This window comes from Phacochoerus africanus, chromosome 14 (genome assembly GCF_016906955.1).
Source record: "Phacochoerus africanus isolate WHEZ1 chromosome 14, ROS_Pafr_v1, whole genome shotgun sequence".
Classification (NCBI taxonomy): Eukaryota; Metazoa; Chordata; class Mammalia; order Artiodactyla; family Suidae; genus Phacochoerus; species Phacochoerus africanus.
In genome coordinates this window covers 4,957,637-4,979,883 of record NC_062557.1, presented here as the reverse complement: position 1 = coordinate 4,979,883, position 22,247 = coordinate 4,957,637, and the positions used below count along the sequence as shown (strand labels likewise).

Here is a 22,247-nt window from a genome sequence, read left to right as displayed (position 1 = left end):
TGCCAGGAAGGCCCTTCCCTCGGCCGGGCTGGCCCCTCAGGATCCCCACCAGGTGAGGTTGGGGGACCATAGGAGTCCAAAGATCCGACCCCACCCTCCCCAGGAAGTCCCTGAGCCCCTCTACATGACCACAACCCAGTTTCTGGTCCAACCAAATCCCCAGGAAGTTCCGTTGTTTCCCACGGTCTTTGGGCCACGCCCCTGCCCGTGGGTGACCTGCCACCCCACCCGCCGAATAAAGTTCCAGCTTTCATTCCACCTGAGGCCTCCGGTCAGAAGGTGGTATTTCCCTAAAGAAGATCATTTAATATATTTCAGACATCATCCATACGAAGTTAGCATTACTTTAAAAAATTAGGACCATAATATAAACTAGCTAAAAAAAAAAAAAGAGGTGGGGGGCCCAATTGACCTTAGGCGACCCCTGGGCGTTATGTCCTTGGGGCGGCCCTGCCCCCACGGGAGCAGGAGTGAGGCAGAGGGTGGCAGAGCCAGCGGGCAGGCGTCAGACCAGCCCCACGAGGCAGAACGCTGAGTCCGGGCGGGGGCCGAGGGGGCGGGTACGGCCTGTCTGCTAAGAGCGGCACAGCCTCTCGGCTTTCGTCTGCTGTGTCTCTGCCCCTTCTCGGCTGCAGACCCCGGCCAAAGCCTCACCCACAGTGTTGGGGCAGGGAGCATTAATGCCAGGCTCACCAGGCCCCTGAGGCATGCGGGCGTGGGTTCTCAGGGCAGAGAGGGGAGGAGAGATGGGAAGGGGTGATGGCGTGCAGGGCTGGGAACCCCCGGCAAGGGGGAACTCGTGCCACGTCCCCGGGAAAGGCAGGCTCGCAGTAACACCAGGGCCTGGGCCCCGAGCTTCCGAGAAGCAGGTGCTGCGTGGGGGCCCCAGCCTAGGATTGAGGAAGGGGGGCCGTCTCCAGAGGACTCAGCCTCGCCTAGGTGGTGGAGGGGGGGCTCCTGGGAGCAGGGCCCAGCCCCCCTGGGGTCTCGGAGTGCGGGCGGGGCGCCGTGCAGGTGGGCAGCCCGGGCCCGGCCCCAGGCCCCTGGGCTCAGCGCTGGGTGGGAGCCGCTGCCGCGCCGGCCCCGCCGGGCGTGGGGGGGTCAGTGCAGCACCTGGTCCAGCTCGTACTTCTCGCAGAAGCGGCTCGTGAAGGGGAAGCAGGTGAGGTACTCAATCCAGGGCCAGTGGATAGGGTAGACATAGAGCCAGATGACGAGGGAGGCGAAGAGGCCGGCGAAGACCAGCAGCGACACCAGGATGAGGGCGCGCTTGCGGTACTTGTCGCTCGTGCCGAAGGTGATGTAGGGCAGGAAGGCGAAGGCCAGCAGCAGGCCGCTGAGGAAGCCAACGATGTGGGCAATGTTGTCAACCCAGGGCAGGAGGCCGCAGACGAACAGGAAGAGCACGACGGCCGACAGGTTCAGGAAGGCCTTCCAGGGCCGCTCCAGCAGCTGCCAGCTCTGGAAGAGCTCCACGAAGAGGCAGGCCAGGAGGCCAAACTGCGACCCTGCCGGGCCCACCTGGGCGGTGGAGAGGGGGGGGTGGTAACGAGGGTCACGTCCGGGGGCCGGGGGTGGGGGTGGGGGTGCCCAAAGGGAGCCGTGGGCACCCCCGGCCCGGAGCCCCGGGACCTGGATCCTCTCCGTGAGCCCATCCCCGGGTGGGGACCCCTAAGCCAAGGGCCAGGGCGGGTGGGGGCAGCTGGGCCAGAGCCAGGCTTGTGCCACCCACCCCTTCTGCCAACGCTGAGCACCTACTATGTGCACGCCAGGAAGAGTAAGCAAGATAGACAGCCCGCTCCGGGTTGGGGAGGGACAGACACTGAACCAGCCCAAGGAGTCAGGCCGAGCTGGTCAAAACATCGCCATTTCTGTGCATCAAGAACGGTCACGCAGGGGGCGATTTCGTATGGCTCAACTGGTCGCTCAGGGGCCTGCTGGCAGGCAGTGGGCACCGTCACAGGGAGAAATGAAGCCGAGAAGCAGCAGAGGGAGGGGCGGGGTCTGGAAAGGTCCTTCTGGAGGTACCATCTCTGTGTGACTCAGGGGCACTGCAGCTCCCTCTTGCCCAGGCATGGAAGGATTGACCAGTAATCCCTCAGCTTAGCTGTCAGGCCACGATTGAGCCTGACATGGCAGGGGCCATCCCTCCGTCTGGCTAACCCCAGGCTGGCCCTCCCTGCCCCATCTTGAGTTCCTACCTCTGCCCGGTACGGGAGGAAGATGGCGCTGGCAAGGTTACCAGTGATGCCACTCAGGACGAAGATGATGGAGATGCGGTGCCAGCCGGCCAGCTTCTCCAGGTCCCGCAGGATGGTCATTTGGAAGACCACAGACACCAGGCAGTGCACCACGCTGGGTGGGGGACACACCAGGCGTCAGTTCCCCTCGTCTGCCCCTGGCCACCGGCCAGGCACCTTGGGAGCAGTGGGGTCTGGCAGGTCGGACCAGCTGCACCCTGGCCCAGGACCTCCTCCGGGGGGCTGGGGGTGGCAGCGGGGCGTCTCTTACCCGGCGTGGAGGAACAGAGACAGCCAGAGCCTGTAGAACTGATCTGGGACCTCGGGGTTGAGGAAGGGCAGCAGCCCACACACCTTGTCCAAGCAGTGCACCTGCGGGTGGGCGTGTGGTCAGTGCCCGGGACCCGGCTGGGCCAGAGGCCTGATGTGGGGGGCAGAACCGGACACCTGCTGGGGAGGAGACGCACGAAGTCGGCTCCAGCAGGCTGCCATGCCCGCTGCTCCAGCCCAGGGCCCTGCCTCACCTGGGAGCAGAGTGTGGCCTCTTCGTGGAAATAGCCATGCATGAACTCACAGTATTCTCGAGTGGTGATCTCACAGCTGGGGACGGGGAGGCAAGGGCGTACGTCAGGAGCCCGAGTCCTCCTGCCCACCCACCCGCCACGGCAGGCGTCATTGCTGTAGGTAGGGATCTGCCCCCCGGGGGAGTGGGGCAGGGGGAACCACAGCCACGGGGAAGGGGGCAGAGGTCCCGGCCAGCTCACCTGCCCTTGGTGCCGATGCAGCAAGGGCGGCCCCGGATCTGGCAGTCCATGTGTGGGAAGCCCGAGCGGTTACTCCTGGCCTGCTCTGTGCAGATCTGCCGGGAGGGGAACGACGGGGGCTCGGACTGCGCGGCAGCAGGCGCGGCGCCCCCATGCCCCCTTCCCGACCGCTCTCCACCCCCAGACACTCACCGGCCACTTGGTGATGTCGTCGGGCCAGATGTGGGCACCACTGGAGGCTGGCTCCTCGCAGGTTCTGATGGCAGAGGTCGGAGAGGGCAAAATGAGGACTGTGGCACCCCCGGGCTGCCATGCCCACCAGCTGACGTGCCCATGGGTGGCACAGACCACATGACGCTCAACCCCACCTTCTCAGACGGCTCAGCTCTGGGTCCCCCTGGGACTGTACCTGGGGTCCTGGTTGCACACGGCCCCTGATGTCCGCTTCTGGCCCAGATCGGACTTGTCCATGGGGGGTCCCGTATCTTCCTGCCACTTGACAAAAGTGGCCAAAGTCTCCTGGAGGATGGAGGCAGGCTGGTCACAGCTAGGACAAGGTCACCCCATCAAAGTGGGCAGGGGCCCCCTCCAGGGCAGGGGCTCTTTCCCGTTGTCCAGGGCTCAGAGGCAGCCTTCCCCCCAGCTGACACCCCCAAGACCCAGCTTCCGTGTCTCTGGAGCTGGGGAGGTCGGCACCCTCCCTGTGCTGGACAGGGGTGCACGAGGCCAGGGAGAGCACAGCAAGGAGGGAGGCAGGGTGGACACCGTCCGGAAGGCCCCTCCCCCAGCCTGGGGCAAGGGGAGGGGGCGCAGGGGACCAGCATGGGACTGGCAGGGTCAGAGGGCCCCTGGCCCACCGAGCAGTCCTTCCGCTGGGTCTGGATACAGCCCGAGTGGTCGTTCTGGACGCAGCAGCCCGAGTCCCGCTCCAGGTCTCGCTCACGCAGCACCAGCTGCTCGATCTGCTGGTCCTTCCGGATGCAGGGCGAGAACTTGGCTCCCAGGTGGATCAGGTCAATCTGGGGAGGAGGTGGGGGGGGGCGGGGTGAGCTTGGGTCCAGACCTGGCTGCTCTCCCTGGAGGAGGGGAGCTTCCAGCAAGCCAAGCCCCTCCCTGCCCAGCTGGGGGTGACCCTGCTGAGATGCCATCCCTGCTTGGGCCCCTCACCGAGCTGGGGCCGATCCAGAAGTTCTCCTGCTGGATGTACTTCACGCTCTCATACACACCTTTGTTCCTGAGTACCTGGCGCACAGGTGGAAAAAGGGGGATCAGGGGTTTCTCCGTCCAGGGAAGGGCCCCCCGGCCAGCGGCTGAGAGGCAAAGTAGCGGTGAGCCCAGAGCACCCACCTGCCTGGGCCAGGGGGCTACCATGGGGCACTGGGTGGCCCACGAGGCTGATGCCCCTTGGGAGAGGCTATGACCCCCGGGGTGGCGCCCCCTTCCTTAGCCCTGCTCACCAGTTGGGTGGTGACGTGCTGGGCGAAGCCCACGGGCGCGATGCCATACGTGCAAATCACGAGCAGCGTGATGATGACGTGAACGAAGGTCAGCCAGTAGGTGAAGTAGGGCCTGCAGGCAGAGGCCTCGGGTCAGCAGAGCCTCGGCCAGCCGAGCCGCACCCAGCCGGCGTCAGCGCTCACCTGCGCCCTACCCTCCACGACTCCCGTCCAGCCCATCCACCACCACAGCGACTCCTCTTGAAATGCATCCCGTCTCTCCCAGCTTAAACCCATTCCCTGGCTTGTGGCTGCCCTTGGGATAAAGTCTAACTCGGGCCCCTCCCATGGGTCGCAAGGCATCCCTGTACCTGCCCGCCTCCCTCCCCTCCCTCCCTTCTCTCATGGTTCCTGGAACAAATGCCATTCCCTGCGGCCCCAGGGCCTTTGCTCATGACGCTTCCTTTGCCTGGGATGCTCCTTCATCGCACTTCACCCAGCTCACGCCTCTCATGCCGAGGGCACTCCTCCCCCGCAGCTGTTGGCTCCCCTCTGCTCTCCTTCCCCAGGACCCCTCACCGCACCTGCTACTACTTAGTTTTTTGTAACTTGGGGCCCAGGGTCTGTCGGGTTGCTGCTAATGATACACCCTTCAGGAATGGCCTGGCTTTGCAGATCTTCTCCAGCTCCCTCATTCATGGTCACAGCTTCTAACTGGTCCTCTGACCCACCCTGCCCGCCCTGCTCTGTGCTATTCCAGGGCCTGCAAGGTGGCGCTCCGTGAATGCTTGCTGACGGGCTGCATCAGGCAGCCCAGCCGAGGACACAGGCCCAGAAAGCAGGGAGGACGGAGGAGAGGCAGCAACACCCAGGGACCCTCTCCAGGTGACACGCATGCTCGTAGGTGGCCCCATAGAAAGTGCTCACCAAAAGCCTGCTGAACAATGGGCACTTCAGGAGAGGGCACAGGGGAATCGGGCAGCTCCCAGACCCTTCTGGGTGGCTCTCCGTGCCCGCCCCCGCTCACCCCTAGGAGCAGCTCTCTGGGGTGGCAGCCAGCCCTGCCCTCGGGAAGCCAGTGGGCCAGGACGGCGGCTCACCGGTGGCTGTCGAAGTTCTCCAGCTGGCGCTGCACGGTGCTGCTGATGCTGCGGCGGTAGCTGCGGTTCAGCCAGCTGCCCACTACGCCCAGGCCGTAGTGCCGCTTCTTCCGGTCGAAGGCGAAGTGCTTCACCTTGGAGGCGATGCGCTTGCCGCGTTTGGCTGTGGGCACGGGCGCTCGGCCACTCTCCTTCCTGGCAGGGACAGTGGTCTCAGCCTGGTGCTCCCTCCCCCACGTCCCGCAAGGGGGGTCAGGGTGGCTGGCCTCTGCGGAGCCCTTTCCCTGCGGTGCCGCCTCCCTCCGCCTGGAGGAGGATGGCCCAGAACTCACAGAGGGACCTGCGCCCGCTCCGGGGAGACGGGGGAGGCCGAGTGGGGAAGGCCCCGGAAGTAGCTGGCAGAGAGGGGGGGCGACTCAAACACATCGTCGGGCATGGAGCTCATTTCTTCCTGGGGTTGGGGCGGGGTGGGGGGGACACAAAAGGAGACAGTGTGAGGACTCGTTGTCCCAGCTCTGCCCCCAGCAGCGCAGTTCCAGGGCAGGACAAAGCCAGAGAGCCTCTTCGGGAGGGAAGAAGGTGGAAGGCACATGTCTGGGGGCCCTGATGGCAACTTTCCTGGCCGGCACCCTTCCCACCCCACATCCTTGACCTGCCGACAGGAAGATGGGGGCCCGGGGACTCTGAGAGGTGGTACCCCCGTCCCACCGTCGGGCCTGTGAATGTCTCAGGGGCTCCTAGCAAGGCAGGATGGAGGCCAGCCCACCATTCGGAGCTCCTGCCCCGCCCCCCGCCCCGGGCCCCCAACCCGAGGGCCCGCACACCCCATGCTTGCCTTACTGAAGAACGAGGAGTCAAATGTCTCCGGCCCGTCCACTGCGTCCTCCTCCAGGAAGCTGGGGTAGGCAAAGCTGCGTTTGACCACGCGGCACCGCTGTCCCGTGGCATCCAGCACCGAGCGCCCCTGGGCCAGGGCAGAGGCACGGGCATCAGGCCCAGGTCAGGGCCCTCGTCCGCCCCACCAAAGGAGTCTGCTGAGCCCCATCCGCCTCGGAGGTGGGACCCCGCCCGGAGCATGGGCGTCTGCAAGAGGCCAGGGACTGGGATCCAGCTCCTCCGTGGCCCTGGGCGCAGCACTCTCTCCACGGCTGGCTCTTCCACTTCTCCCTGGTGACCTCAGCGCTCTGGCCTGGGCACCTGCCACCCCACAGCTGATCTTGCTGCCTCCCTCCCGAGGCTCGGCTTCCTGGCACAGCATACCAGCCCCCTGCCCACCGTTTTGATCCCATCTCTTGCTATTCCTCATAACCACCCTTCAGTAAAACCACCTGCTACTCCCCCGAAGTGCTACCCCTCCTACCTCTAGGCCTTTGTCGAGGCTGTTCCCATGGCTGAGAATGCTGTTCCCGCCCTGGCAAACCTTTCCTTATATTTCTAGGCTCAGCTCAAGCACACTCCCTGATGCCAGCCCCTTTCCTGGACAAGATGGGGCAGCCGCTCCTCCGGCCAGGCCCCAGCACCTGTCACACTGAACAGTGACGCGCGCCCGCTCCCGAGCTAAAGGCTCTTCTGGAGCAGTCACGTTGACTCAATTCACTCTGCAGCCCCCGTGCCCAGCACAGAACAGGAGCTCGGAAGACATGGGTCAGCGAGTGGTGACGGCACGTTTCACCTCTTCTCCGGCTCATGCTTTGATGCAGAAGTTGCTGCCCACACTCAGGCCAGCCGGGGCCGGGAGGATGTGCGCCTGGCTGCTGGGCTGCAGGCCCCTCCCCGCCCGGGAGTCCCAGTGTACCCCCTGCTCCTGGCAGCGGGAGATGCCAGGCTGCGTCCCTGTGGGATGCTCTGGAGAGAGAGGGAGAGGGTGATGGAGCAGGCTGGCCAGTGGCGTCCTCACCTTGAGGAAGGCGGCGGCGGCCTGAAAGCTCATGTGGGCCACCGACATCCGCTTGCGGCGGGGCAGGTGGGAGTAGCCGGAGCGGACGCTGGTGAAGGAGGTGAGGGACAGGACCCCGGGGGTCAGCGGTGGGTGCGGGCCGTGGGGCCGGTCTACCTCGTCCGGGTGGCGGAAGGCCCGTCCTCGGGCCAAGGGGTCCACAATCTGGACGGGAGGCAGGGGGTGAGCAGGGTTCACCGGGCCCCTGGGCCGTCTGCCGCCCACCCCCCTGGCGGCGCCCACCTTGGGCATCTTGCAGGGTTTTGGAGACTCGGTGCCCTGGAAGGAAGGCACCTCCTGGCTGGGCAGCTCCAGGTCCCTCTGGCACGAGGCCTTGAGGCGGCCGTAGCGGACGCTGCAGTGGTGCAGGCTCCTGCGCTGCCAGTGCTGCCGCTTCAGCTCCCAGTCGCCACTGACCCCGAACCACTGGGCAGCGCCCCTGGGGGAGCAGAAGGGGACAGGCGGGTGTGACATGGAGCGACTACACTGAGGCCGAGAAAGGCCACCAGTGCAGGGAGGTGACAGGGCACGTGTGTGTACAGGGAGGTGATGGGGCATGTGTGTGCTCAGGGAGATGACAGGGTGTGTGTGTGCAGAAGAGGTGACAGCAGGTGACAGGGTACATGTGTATGCAGGGAGGTGACAGGGCACATGTGTATGCAGGGGAGGTAGTAGGATGTGTGTGTGCAAGGGAGGTGACAGGGCACATGTCTGTGAAGGAGGTGACGGGGTGTGCACAGGGAGGTGGCAGGGCACGTGCCTGTGGGTGCAGGGGTGGTGACAGGAGGTGACAGGGCACCTGCATGCAGGGAGGTGACAAGGCACGTGTGTTGCCGTGGGAGGGGTGGAGCTGAGCCCCTGGTTCGGTGCCCAGTGACCGGATGGGCAGCGGTGGAATAAAGCACAGAGCCTGAGGGGCTGAGCTCCCTGGACGTCCTCAGCCTCCCCCCTCTGGCTTCCCACCGGGCACAGAGCCGCCTGGGCCGCAGTCGCCCCGCCTGTAACACAGGGTCTGATCCTCCTGCCCGCCCTGCAGGGAGACCGGCTCATCACTGCTGGCCCACACCTCCTGCGTGTGGCCGGGTGTCTGGGGGTGACCAGGTCGCAGGGGCGGTGCTCACCTGCGGATACTCTGGGAGAGCGAGGCCTGGCGGCGGAAGCCGGGGCGCTTCTCTGAGCCGCCCTCCTGCCATCGTGCCCGCGGCTCCTGGAGGCTGACGCTCTTCAGGTAGGCGGGGTTCCTGGGCCTCTGTGGGAGGAGGGCGGGGGGCCGGGATGTGACAGCGCGGACCCCAGGTCCTAGGCTGGCTCCGCTCTGACCCCCGATGTGAAAACCAGATGACGCAATCCTCAACCCCGATCTCCCTTGAGCTGCTGCGTTTTTCTTTTCCTTTTCATGGACTACAGAGGTTCCCAGGCGAGGCGTCAAATCAGAGCTACAGCTGCCGGCTTACGCCACAGCCACAGCCACGCTGCATCTGCGACACACTGAGACCAGGGATCGAACCTGAACCTGAACCCTCATGGATACTAGTCGGGTTCTTAACCCACTGAGTCACAGGGGAACTCCTCCCCTGAGCTGCTTTCATTCCGAGTGTAATCTCTCCCTTTTCCGGTGTGTCCTGTGTCCCATGACCCCAGCATGCACTCCCCTACATCCCCTGGCCAGCTCTGGTCTGGATGGAAAGAGCCCTCGGGGTGAGCGGGCAGCAGAGACAGCCCCTCTGCTCTCAGGTTGGCATGGAGCACTGGTCCCCATTCTCCCACAGGAGCTGCTGGGCCAGGCTGCAGGTGCTCAGATGCTTGGCGCCCCTTCCCCCAGGTCACGGACAGTCCACTTCCCGCAGAAGGGCCGGGGCAGGGAATGGAGACAGCTGATCCCAGGTGCAACTGGCAAGCTTTCCCTGTTCTCCCCCCCACCCCCTGCGAGACGGAGCTCCAGAGTTCAGGCCCCACACCCTGGGATGTCTGGCACCCGTGGAGGGGGTGCAACCTAAGGCAGGGGTCACAGGGCGGCTGCGGCTCAGAAAGGGGCCTCCTTGGGGAAGTGAAAGCGCCCACAAGGTGCCATGTGCGGTGGCCTGTGGCAGGGCAGCGAGCCCCGGCTGCCCCCTTACCTGGGGCAGCATGCTGGCCTGCTCGCTGGGGGCCGGGGTCTCGGGCGGAGGGATGGTAATGGACAGGTTAGGCGGCTTCCGGCTCTGCAGGCGGCTGCTGGACCCCGAGGAGATGCTCTCGCCATTCTTGTCCTCGGAGGCCATGCTGGGCGAGGCGGGGCAGGACCGCTGGAATGGCAACAGGGAGAGGGGCGCCGTCGTGTTGAGAGGCGGCAGGACGGGAGGGGCAATGGGGACAGTCCAGGGTGTCAGGGTGGAGCCAGGGCAGGCAGCCTGGACAGAGAATCCCCTGCAGAAAGTCTGTTCACACCTAACTCTGGACACTGACCCACGTAGCAGACTGAATCCGGGCTGGGTGGGGTCAGGTGAGATGGTCTATTTTTGCCTTTCATTTGCATTCCAGGCTAGCAGAGGTCCCAAAGGGCCCCAGCCTGCCACCTCACTCCATTTCTGGTGTCTCTCCTTCAGGCAAGGACCGCACCCAGACAGGAACCCGAGGGCAAGAGACGTCACCCAAGGTCCCCTCGTCAGCCTGGCCAGGGCACGCCTGGGGGCCCAAAGGCAGCTTCCTCGGCCAAAGAGCTCTGCCTCTGTCCCCGGAGCAGGGCTTGGGGAGGACGGGGAGAAGGCTCCTGGGTAACCCAGGAACAAGGGGCCCACCGCTGCGCGGGGAGCAGGAGCTTCTCGGGGGAGGGACTCCCGGGCTGCGCACAGGGAAGGGGCAGCTCAGCCTCATTCCCAGGTGGATGAGGAAGCCACCGCGCAGGTCCCTGTCCCTCACGGCCACCTGGTTCCTCTTTCAAAGGTAAGTGAAACTACCAGCTGTCTCATACTTTTTTCTTTTCCTGAAGGAAGATTATTATATCTTTTTTTTTTTTTTTTTGGTTGCACCTGCAGTACATGGAGGTTCCCAGGCCAGGGACTGAATCCTAGCTGGAGCTGTGAACTACACCACAGCTGCAGCCACCCTGGAACCTTAACTCACTGCGCCAGGCCGGGGATCGAACCCGTGTCTCCATAGAGACAAGCCCGATCATTAACCCACTGCGCGGCAGTGGGAACTTTGAAGACTAACACATCTTAATGATAAAAGAGCTCAGCGTGCCTCCGTCCAGATGTCTCTCTGCACCCAGGGAGGACATACGGACTGCACGTCTTACACACGCTCACAGTGGGGACGCCCTCCCCTGTCGACGCTGGGGGACGGCTCTACCGCGTCCTTCCTGAAGCCTGGGAAGGTTTCACCGAGCGGAATGGGCCCAGATTTACTTACTTCCAGACTGAGGGTTGCTTAGGTTTGTGTCCCACATTAACGCTGACCTTGGCCTATGCTGTGCCTGCTTGTTCCAGGAGTATCACCAGACAAACTGCTAGAAGTAGAATTTCTAGATTTTTTTTTTTTTTTCTTCTGCGCCCATCACACATGGAAGTTCCCGGGCCAGGGATGGAACCCTCGCCACAGCAGTGACCTGAGTCACAGCAGTAACAACGCTGGATCCTTATCCTGCCGAGCCACCAGGGGAACTCCCAGGAATGGCTGGATTGAAGAGTAAGTGTATCTTGAATTTCAAAGGATCTCACCAAATGGCCCAGCCAGGGGGAGGTGGCAATTCATCCCATCTGGGGCTTTTCCACACGTGCTGGTGGCGCCGACCCCCACAGCCCCTGTGATGCCACCAGAATTAATTAACACCCTCTATTTCATCTCCTCTCTCCATTTCATCACTCACTCTGCCCTGTGACCTTTTTCTTGCTAAAATCTTCAACTGTTTCCTCTTTCCATGTCCCAAGGCTACTGGGGCAGTGTTTTTTGTTCGTTTTTTGTTTTTTCCTTTTTTAGGGGCACATCTGAGGCATATGGAAGTTCCCAGGCTCAGGGCAGAAACGCAGCTGTAGCTGCCGGCCTGCACCACAGCCTCAGCAACACGGGATCTGAGCCGAGTCTGTGACCTACACCACAGCTCATGAAAACGCCAGATCCTTAACCCACTGGACAGGCCAGGGATCAAACCTGTGTCCTCATGGATACTAGTAGGGTTCATTACCACTGAGACACAGTGGGAACTCCTACTGGGGCAGTTTTGATCTCTCCTCCCCTCCCTCAAGGCTGGGGCCTCTAGATCCATCGCCCACCCCAGGTGTGCACAGGCTGCGTGGAGAGTCCCACGGGAGCCCTCCAGGCAAGGGCACGTGTGGCCAAGGTGGGGGAGGGCAGGGCCATGTAGCAGCTGCCTTTGTTCCAAGTCTGTCCGGTTCCCTGTCTCTGCCCAGTCCCCACCATGAAAACAGGATGGAAGTTCCTCAGAAAACTAATTCAAAGGAGTTCCCATTGGGGCTCAGCAGTAATGAACCTGACTAGTATCCATGAGGACATGGGCTGGATCGCTGGATCTGGTGTTTCTGTGAGCTGTGGCACAGGTCGCAGACTTGACTTGGATCCCACGTTGCTACGGCTGTGATGTCAGCTGGCTGCTACAGCTCTGATTCAACCACTATCCTGGGAACTTCCATATGCTGCAGGTGTGGCCCTAAAAAGAAAAACAAAACAAAACAAACAAACAAACAAAACACCTAATACAGAGCTACCATGTAGTCCAGCAATCCCATTCCTGGGCACAGAGCTGGACAAAACTACAATTCAGGAAGATACCTGCACCCCTATGTTCACTGCAGCACTATTTACGATAGCCAAGACATGGAAACAACTTAAACATCCACTAACAGATGAATGGATTAAGAAGATGTGGTACACACACAGACACAGACACACACACGCGATGGAATATTACTCAGCCATAAAAAAGAACAAAATAATGCCATTTGCAGCAACATGGATGCAACTAGAGATTCTCATACTAAGTGAAGTAAGTCAGAAAGAAAAAGTCAAATACCATATGATATCACTTATATGTGGAATCTAAAATATGGCACAGGAATTCCTGTTGTGGTACAGCAGAAACGAATCCAACTAGGATCCATGAGGACGCAGGTTTGATCCCTGGCCTCACTCAGTGGATTAAGGATCCGGCGTTGCCATGAACTGTGTGTGGTAGGCGTAGGTCGCAGATGCGGCTTGGATCTGACATTGCTATGGTTGTGGTGTAGACTGGCAGCTGCCGCTCTGATTTGAACTGCAACCTGGGAACCTCCATATGCCACAGGTGGGGCCCTAAAAAGCAAAGAAAAATAAAAAAAATAAAGTATGGCATAAATGAACCTATCTGTAGAAGAGAAAGAGACTCACAGACCTAGAGAACAGACTTGTGGCTGCCAAGCGAGATGGCGGGAAGGGGCGGGATGGACGGGGAGCTTGGGGTTAGGAGATGCAAACTTTGACATTTAGAATGGATGGGCAATGAAGTCGTGCTGTACAGCACAGGGAACTATATCTAGTCTCTTGGGATAGAACAGGATGGAAGACAATATGAGAAAAAGCTTGTCTATATATGTATGACTGGGTCACTGTGCTGTACAGCAGGAATTGACAGAAGATTGTAAATCAACTATACTTTAATTTTAAAAAATTAAAAAGAGGCATTCCGTCATGGCGCAGTGGTTAACGAATCCGACTAGGAACCACGAGGTTGCAGATTCGGTCCCTGCGCTTTCTCAGCGGGTTAAGGATCCGGCGTTGCCGTGAGCTGTGGTGTAGATCGAAGACGCAGCTCGGATCCTGCGTTGCTGGGGCTCTGGCGTAGGCTGGTGGCTACAGCTCTGATTGGACTCCTAGCCTGGGAACCTCCATGTGGCGCGGGAGCGGCCCCAAAAATGGCAAAAAGACAAAAAGACAAAAAAAAAATTAAAAAGAAAGAGAGAGGGAGTTCCCGTCGTGGCGCAGGGGTTAACGAATCCGACTAGGAACCATGAGGTTGCGGGTTCGGTCCCTGCCCTTGCTCAGTGGGTTAAAGATCCGGCGTTGCCGTGAGCTGTGGTGTAGGTCGCAGACGCGGCTTGGATCCCGCGTTGCTGTGGCTCTGGCGTAGGCCGGTGGCTACAGCTCCGATTCAACCCCTAGCCTGGGAACCTCCATATGCCGCGGGAGCGGCCCAAGAAATAGCAAAAAGACAAAAAAAAAAAAAAGAAAGAGAGAGAGCGTGAGAAAAAGCCAGACACCAAAGACCACATACACCAGGGGTCGAAATACAAGCCTAGACGAGGCGAACCTATAGAGACAGACGGCTGAGTCGTGGTTCAGGGCTGGGAAGGGGCTGGAAGGGTGACAGCTAAAGGGCGTGGCTTTCAGTCTGAGATGCTGAAAATGTTCTAAAGTTGACAATAGTGATAGTTACACATACCTAGGAAGATACTAGAAACCATTGAACGGTATGCTTTAAATGGATGAGTTTTATGTGACGTCCATAAATTAAATGTGAACTCTATCTCAATAGATCTGGTTCAAAAAAAAGTCTCAGAGTTCCCACTGTGGCGCAATGAGTTGATGATCTGGCTTGTCTCCAAGGCGTTGCCGTTTGGACCCCAGTCCGGCACGGTGGGTTAAGGATCCAGCACAGCCACAGCTGTGGTGTAGGATGCAACTATGGCTTGGATTCGATCCTTGGCCTGGGAGCTTCCACATGCTGCGGGTGCAGCTGAAAAAGAAAACAAACAAACAAACAAACAAACGGTTCTAGCTGGTGCTCCTCTGCCCTTGCTGGTCCCCTCCTCCCCAGATCAGATCATCAACGATTTCCCAGCTAGAATGCCACCTCCTCCAGGGAGCCCTCCCTGACTGCCTGAAGCAGCGCCCCCACCCCCACGTCTCTCCATCACGTCGCCCTGCTCGCCTCCCTGGCTGACCTCGTTCCGCCTCCTTCACAGCTGCATCTCCGCAGCTAGAACAGTGCCAGCCCACGGGTAGCATCAGGACATACGGTTGAAAATCAGATAAACGAGCAAGCAAAGCAGCTGGTACCTGGGGTCCAGCCCACTCAGCCACCCAGCTTCCTACCTTCAGGGTTTAGGCTGAGCTTGCAGCTTCCTGGGTCTTGCTGCCGAGGTCTTTACAGCATGTTCTAGTCCTCTCCTCGCTCTGCACAGATGCTCTGGGGTCAAGCCGCCAGCTCTGCGGAGAGGTGGATGGATGCAGAGACAGATGGAAAGACGGACAGATGGCTCCAGGCCAAGCAGGGCGGCTCCCTTGGTGCTCACAGCCTATAAGAAAGGGAGGGCAGGCTCAGGGGGGGCACATCAGGACCACTGCATCTTTAGGCTTCTTGACCTCTGTCTCCTCATCTGTAAAGCGGGGGTCACTCCGCCGGCTTCACAGGAGAGGGATGAAGGAGGTACATCTTCCTCCCCTGGAGTCAGGGCCCTGGTGGGGCCGAGCTGGGGACCTCAGAGGGCCTGGAAGCCAGCAGTCTCAGGACATTCACCTAAAAACCCAGAAACCACCTAAAGACCTGTGCTCTGGGCTGGGGACCCCAAATCAAGACGGTCTCTGCTTTCTTCTTCTGTTTCAACAGAACTTTACTCGGGATAGTTGACTTTATTCGGGACACAGAGTTCCTGCTGTGGCTCAGCAGGTTAAGAACCTGACATAGTGTCTGTGAGGATTCGGGTTTGATGGCTGGCCTCGCTCAGTGGGCTAAGGATCTGATGTGGCGTGGCTGTGGCGTAGGCTGGTAGCTGCAGCTCCGATTTGACCCCTAGCCTGGGAACCTCCATATGCTGCAGGTGCGGCCCTGAAAAGATAAATAAATAAATAAAGGCATTACTGGCTATCTTCTGATTAAGATTTCTTTTCAATCAGATGAAGTCAGACAGTCAAGGCAGTGTTCAAATGATTCAGAAGTGTTTCGTGCTGTTTTGGTTTTTCTCTCTCTCTTTTTTATGGCCACACTGGTGGCTTAAGGAAGTTTCCAGGCCAGGGATTGAATCTGAGCCCCAGCTATGAGCTATGCCGCTGCTGCAGCAACGCCAGATCCTTTAACCCACTGAGCCCGGCCAGGGATCAAACCGGCAGCAACCCAAGCCGCTGTCCTGTCGTCAGATTCTTTTTTTTTTTGTCTTTTTTTGCCATTTCTTGGGCTGCTCTCACGGCATATGGAGGTTCCCAGGCTAGGGGTCAAATCGGAGCTGTAGCCACTGGCCTACGCCAGGGCCACAGCAACATGGGATCCAAGCCACGTCTGCAACCTACACCACAGCTCACGGCAACGCCAGCTCCTTAAACCCACTGAACAAGGGCAGGGATCGAACCCTCAACCTCATGGTTCCTAATCGGATTCATTAACCACTGTGCCACGACGGGAACTCCCTGTCTCCCTGTCGTCAGATTCTTAATCCACTTCAGGAACTCCTTGGTTCTTCAAATTAATCACTTTTAAGGTGAAATCCACCCAACATAAAAGGATTAAAAAGTGAACAGCTTGAGGGTGTGCCTTTATTTTTGAGAAGTTCTTCAGGGGACTCTCTGCCAGGGTGGCCTCAGGCCCTCCTTGATAGAACCCTGAGGGCCACAGCGGGCAGGAACTCAGGTGGGCCAAGCCTTGCTTTGCCCTCATGTGCTTTATCCCACTTTGCCCTCAAAACACCCTTCGAGGTAGACATTATCATCACTTCCATTCTGTGGATAAGGATGGAGCCTCAGAGAGGTTGAGTAACTTGCCCAAAGTCACACAGCCAGGAAACGGAGCAGCTGGCACTCAAGCTGCTCCGGTTACAGGCGTGAAGTCTCCTTGGGAAACAGGCGCCCCCTCTCCCTAAAGCTGGGGTACAGTCTGGGCTGGACAGCCCCTTATCCAGGAGACAGAGTCCAGCCTGGAGGGAAACCTGGCCGAGCAACTCAGCACTTTACAAAATGTGTTCCTCAGGGGCCTGGGCTTACCAAGAGGTACCCCAGGGGCCGCCGTGGGGTGACCCGGAGGCTGGGGAAGGGTCTGGGCCCCCTCTGATCCCATGGGGCAGTGCCCCGCTGGCTTTCTGTACTGAACCGGGGCCTTTCACTTGGCAGCCAAAGTCCTCTGTCTATAGATGAGGGGAACGCTGGGTGCTGAGGGGGTGCCAGAGAGGGATCTGAGCAGAGCTGGGGGCCCGGGACACTTCCTGCCTCAGGCTTGACCGACTCGGCCACCTTTCCTTCTGCCCAAAGGCGCGGGGAGCTGCGCCCCCACACCCCAGGGCGGACGGGACTCAGCGCTGGACTGGCTGGCGCCTCCGACGCCACTCTGCACCAGTCTGGGGACAGCTCCTAGACAACAGCCACCCTGGGGCCCCTGCGGGGAAAGTTCTCCAGCTTGGCCTCCTTGGAGACCAGGGTGCAAGGAGAGGGCACAGGGTGGGCACTGCCCTGGAAACTTGGCACCAAGGAGGGAGGGAAGGGAGCAGAAGAAGCCGGGGGGTGAGTGTGGGGCTGCCAGGCCTGAGTTCACGAAAGATCACCAAGCAGAGCTCATCCCCTCTCCCTGAATCAGCACCAGTGCCCTTCAGAACCTGCCTCACACCCCACCAGACAAGGCACGTCCCCCACGGCTCCCCAAGCTCCCACTTCTCAGCTGAGGCCCTGCGCCTGGCACACCAGGTTCTAACCCCTCTGCCTGGCCAACACTGACCAGCTGCTTTGAGGGTAAAATGTCGTCTCCTCCAGGAAGCCTGCTGTGTTACCATCAGTCCACACCAACCATTTCTCACCTGCTCTCTCACAGCACCCTTGGGAGATGGCCACCACGTAGGTGTTCCCGCCCCGCCCCTGGGCAGGACGCGGTCCGGGACAGAGTCAGCCCCGTTCATGGTGGACGGTCAATCCCCATGGACCCTGAACAGAAACGGTCTCCCACAGTCCCAGCCAGCCTAGGAAGCGGCTTGCCCGGGCAGGCTCTACTGAGCGCTCCCTTCCCCATCCGAGGTCCGGGACCCCCGCAGGGCCAAGGAGGGAGGATGCTGCCCCGGGATGAGGCCCCAGAGGACCTCCTGCTTCCCCCTCCTCCCCGGCACAGCCCAGACCCCCAACTAGCCCTCTCACCCCAGGGCCATAACTCCCCTGCCTGGGACCCCTGGCCTGGGACCCACGTGCCGCTGGCATCTGTGCCAATTTCTTGGATGTTTTGTTTTGTTTTGTTTTAGGGCTGGAGCTGCTGGCCACAGCCACAGCCACAGCCACGCAGGATCCGAGCCTCATCTGTGACCTATACCCCAGCTCACAGCAACACCAGATCCTTAACCCACTGAGGGAGGCCAGGGATAGAACCTGCGTGCTTGCAGATACTAGTTGAGTTCTTAACCCCCTGAGCCACAGCGGGAACTCCATTATTTTAGTCCAAGGCTGCAAGACCGGGGAGACTGGACCAGCCGCAGGGAAATCCTTGAGGGCCCCAGAGAGAAGCAGCCTGGCCCTGGAAAACTGAGGCAGGGGCGGGGCACGTTTTCCTGGGGGAGAAGCCCAGAAGCCAGAAGAACCATTTAACCACCTGCATGGGGCAGTGCCGAGAGCCCTGGCCTGGAAGCGGCTTGACCCCCACGGCCTCAGCTTCCTTCTCTGTTAAAGCAAGGAGGCTGGACAAGCTGACAGCCCAGTTTGGATGTCCGTGAGGCCCACACGTACAGCATAAAACACCCCTTTCCCCCAGCCATTCCCACCGCAGAGGAAGGGCCTGCCCGGAGATCGTGCGCCCCCAAGTTGTACAGAAAGAGTGGGCTGGCGCTCCAGAAGCCCAGCCCCCGCCATGGGGCACAATGAGGGAGGGGGTGCAGTAGTAGCGGGTGCCTGGGGCAGATGCAGGGCTTCTCAGACCCACTCGGGGCACCTGCGTAACCCAAGTCCAAGACGGGGAGGAGCCCAGAAGGCAGACACCAGGCAGAAAAACTGCTGGAGCCCCGGGCGCCGGCCCCGCCCAACCCTTATCTCCTGCACCCCAGAAGCGCTTGTTCACTGCAGAGGAAATTGTGACATCCTGGGAGCAGGCTTCCTCCTGGCCCAGTCACATCCGCCACTCTCTGAGACCCCCCAGGCCGGCCACAGTGCCCGGCCCACCGGTGGGGGCGAGGTCTGAGGGCCCGCCCCACCCGGCCAGGCCACTGCCACTTGCCCACAAGGATCATGGCCTCCGTCGGCCCTTCCCCAGAAAAGGGCCTTCAGCCCCAGGGGACCTAAGAGACCCCAAAGGGGCCTGGGGAGAGGGAGGGGTCCAGCTCAGGGCAGAGCGGGCCACATCCAAGAAACAGCGCAGCGCAGAGTTCCAGTCAGGCCGGGCCACCAGCTACCCCACCTGACCCAGGGTCTGAACCCCACTGCCCCCACACCCAGGGGTAGGACACAGCTGGCAGCAGTGCTGGATCAAGCACGTAGGCCAGAAACGCAGACTGAGAAGCTATGCACTGATAACGCCAGAGAATCCGGTTTTCCCACAAAGGGTGGGGCTGGACCTGGCCAGCCGAGCCCTGTCCTGACAGCCAGAGCTGGGGTAAGCCAGGCCTCCCCTGCCGGGGCACGGCCAGGGCACAGGAAAGCAGGGTGATGGGAGGGGCCCTCTCCCTACCTGCCCTGGAGGGGGTGTCCACAACCCGAGAGGTCTGGCTCCGGCACTGCACCCCCTTCCCCTGCCCGCCACCGACACACGCTGGCAGGTGTCCGAAGGCCCCGCTGGCCCCGCTGATGGTGGATGGAGTCCCCATAAGCCCTAGGCTCTGAGGACTTCAGGAGTCCTGGTTCCAGACATGAGGGCCCAGCCTGTGTGTGGCCAGAAATGGGGAGGGAGGGGCCCTTGGAGGAGGAGTGAGCACCCCCCCGCCCCGGGGGGTGGGAAGCAGGTTTATGAAGCACTGGATGTGGTCAGGAAGCTTAGAGGACGCCCAGCAGGGAGGAGAGAACCCGCCACCTGGCCCAGCCTCCTCCCCACGGGCGGCGGCTCTGGAGGGAAGGGAGGACCATTCAAATCACAGGATGTCAGGGGGAGGCTGGGGGGCGAGGAAGGGGCCTCTCTCCCCTGCTTCCCCGGCACAGAAACCGAAACCCGATTTTCCTGCCCACAGCCGCCCTTTCTGGGAGACGGGCCGTTTTCAGAAAAGCTGCAAAGAGGAAGCTGGCCCTCGCCCGGGGTGCAATCCCCGGCAGAAGCCCAGCTTCTGCTGACCGCGGGGAGCTGCTCCGGCCTGCCACGCGGCCCGGAAGGAGCAGCTTATGTAAAGGCTGTCACCTAACCCGGTCTCCCGCCTCGTCCCAGCCAGTGACTCACCCCCTGCAAGCCTCCCAGCCCTGGCGAGAGCCCACGGGGACAGGAGCGCGGGGCAGGAGAGAGGCTGGCTGAGGGTCAGGAGGGATTTGGAAAGACAGAAAAAGGCACGGACCAGAAGGGCAGGAAGCTAGGGGTCCCGGAGGAGGCTGCAGACCCGACCAACCCTCAGCGCCCGAGCAGGGAAGGGGGGGCGGGCATGCCGATGTCTCCAGAAGCCAGCAAGAGCTCGCGCGGTGCCCCCTCCCGGCAAGCACCCACTTCCCCGGGGGGTGCCAGTTGGCAGGTGCACTTCACAGGCTGCCCTGGGGCACGCACTTCGGCCCAACTGCCCCCACAGCAGGGGAAAAGTGAAACTACCTGTGGGTTTGGGCCCCAACCATGGGCGGAGGCCCCCTCCCCCAGGGCCCTGGCCCGGGGAGGCCCCGATTACTCTTCCACCTTTAAGGGCTTTGCTCAAACTCACTTTTAGAAGATGAAGAACTTGGGGGCAGGTTCAGGGACCTGGTGACCCACGGGCTCTTCCCCATCTGACCCCAGGCTCTGGACTCCTCCTGACCCAGATAAGAGTGGCTTGTGACCACAGACACAGGAAGCAGGCCCTGGGGCCAGGCTGCCGCCAAGGGCGTGTGGGGACAAGGAGGACAGGTTGCCATGTTCATAGAGTGATGCAGACCCCAACCCGCCTCTGGGCCACCCAGACGCTCTCTCAGGACCACATGCCAGTGGGCCTGGCAGAGATGTGACTGCCCCATCCTCAGCGGGGGACCCCGAGTTCACCAAGTCAGCTGAGCTGGGAGAGCCCAAGCCCCATGTCCCCACATCCTGAGGTGTGGCAAGTGCCAGCAATATACTGGGACAGGCATTCTTAGAAGGGGAAGTGCCACCGGATGTTCCCAGCTGGCCACAATGCTCCCCATGGTGCCCTGTGAGAGGATCCCTTGGGGGTCTGATGGAAGCACACAAGGAGTTGGCAGCTGAGCAGAAATACAGGTGTCCTTCCAGACCTCAGGCCAGCAGCAACAGCTTCCAGAGCCTGGGGGCCGACGGCAGCTTGACCACAGCGGGACTGGAGCGCAGAGGCCGGGACCCGGGATGCTCGGCCCAGCAGCCTGGCCTCCTTGGGGAAGGTGGCCTATCCTGTCCCAGTTCTGCTGCTCCCTGAGCAGAAGGAGAGGAGTCCAAGTGGCCTCAGAAGGCTCTGGGCCCAGGAGGGGTCCTGGAGAAGGATCTTTCACCGCTGGGCACCACACTGACCCAGGCGCAGTGTGAACCAGGCTTCACTCCAAACACCCCTGTGGATTAGCCTCTCTGGGGATGTTGGGGTCAGGTCCTTGGAACTGGCATCAGGCTGGCACGTGCTCAGTGGTTGAGGGTGGGGAGGATGGGGTGCAGCAGGGGTGGGAGAACATGGGAGGCCCACGCCACTCCTGCTGGGGGCTCCCTGACACGGAGGTGTGACCAGCCTCAGCACAAAGCAGGCCTCTGTGCTGTGCTCGCCAGGGTGGGGTCTACCCAGTGTCCACCCACTCCTTGTGGCCTGGCTCCAGACAATGAAAACACTGTCCAGAGGAGGGAGACAGGGTCAGAGGCCCGGCCCTAACTGCTGTGTGACCTTGGGCATGCCACTTGGCATTTCTGAGCTTCATTGCATTTATGCATAGGATGCTAAGAAGCCTCCCAAGGGCCTAAAATCCAGGTGACTTTGTCACCACTAGCTAGGGGTCGCCCTGGGAGTAAGTACAGCCAAGGGACAAAGTCCAGCTGATTGTACAAACGTGATCGCCCAACGTCACTCGGCCAGACCTCAGGCCCTGGGTCCCTCCCCTCAACACGCTCACAGACAGGAGCTTCGGTGCCCCCAACTCCTGGAGGCGCAGATGGGCCCTCAGCAGGGAGGGAACATGCCAGGCAAACACTTCCCAGCCTGTAAACAGTCATAAGGTGCTAATAAACTACACTTCCCAGAACCTTGACCTGGGGCTTGCTCCTTCCCCAGGAGAGCTGGCCCAGCCCCAAGCACTGCCGGGGGCCCACAGGCCGCCCGGGCCACTCAGACCAGGGGAGCTCTCCCTGTACACCGCCAACCCCATCCCTCCACCACTTTGGTGCCCCCTGGGTTCTCTTGTTGAGAACTGAGGGCTGGCGGCGGGGAGGCAGGGCTCAAAGCCTGGCACAGCCACTACCCCCTCGGCGACTGGGCAAATGATCACTTCTGAGCCTCCGCTTCTTCTGCCGTGAAATGGGGTAAGGCAGCCCCTCCAGGGGTCCAGCAGAGATGACATGCAATTGCCAATGCACAGTGCCTGCCACACAACCGGTGGCCGCTAACTGGCAGCTTCCTTTATTCCCCTCGCTCACTTGGTTTCGAGATCTGAGCCAGGAGCCCCCGAGGTATAGACCTCCATTCGACAGGTGGGGAGACTGAGGCTCAGAGACGTAAAGTCCTGTCCAAGGCTGCATAGTTGGGGTGGGGGGCTGTGGCTTC

The 22,247-nt window shown here is 61.0% G+C and overlaps 1 protein-coding gene across 1 annotated transcript; it reads right to left on the bottom strand.

The window, feature by feature from the left end:
* Nucleotides 1-280: 280 nt before the first annotated feature.
* RHBDF2 (rhomboid 5 homolog 2) lies at nt 281-19,259 on the bottom strand. Its single transcript, XM_047757337.1, has 19 exons — nt 19,067-19,259; nt 14,542-14,744; nt 9,594-9,761; nt 8,598-8,725; nt 7,720-7,915; nt 7,438-7,641; nt 6,376-6,504; nt 5,873-5,991; nt 5,541-5,735; nt 4,462-4,573; nt 4,172-4,246; nt 3,862-4,023; nt 3,414-3,523; nt 3,197-3,260; nt 3,005-3,099; nt 2,765-2,840; nt 2,512-2,612; nt 2,202-2,355; nt 281-1,521 (listed from the first exon to the last, which is right to left on the bottom strand). The coding sequence occupies exons 3-19, from the start codon at nt 9,735-9,737 to the stop codon at nt 1,102-1,104; spliced, it is 2,484 nt and encodes an 827-aa protein (XP_047613293.1). The 5' UTR covers nt 9,738-9,761; nt 14,542-14,744; nt 19,067-19,259; the 3' UTR covers nt 281-1,101.
* Between the last annotated feature and the right edge of the window lie 2,988 nt (nt 19,260-22,247).

Bases quoted from the DNA above. Each gene is read 5' to 3' on its own strand.
- RHBDF2 (XM_047757337.1), bottom strand. From the start codon at position 9,737: ATGGCCTCCGAGGACAAGAATGGCGAGAGCATCTCCTCGGGGTCCAGC. The intron at 3,261-3,413 runs GTACAGTCCCAG...CTCTGCCATCAG, and splicing joins GTGTGCAACCAGGACCCCAG to AACCTGCGAGGAGCCAGCCT. The intron at 2,613-2,764 runs GTGAGGCAGGGC...GCCCACCCGCAG, and splicing joins AGGCCACACTCTGCTCCCAG to GTGCACTGCTTGGACAAGGT.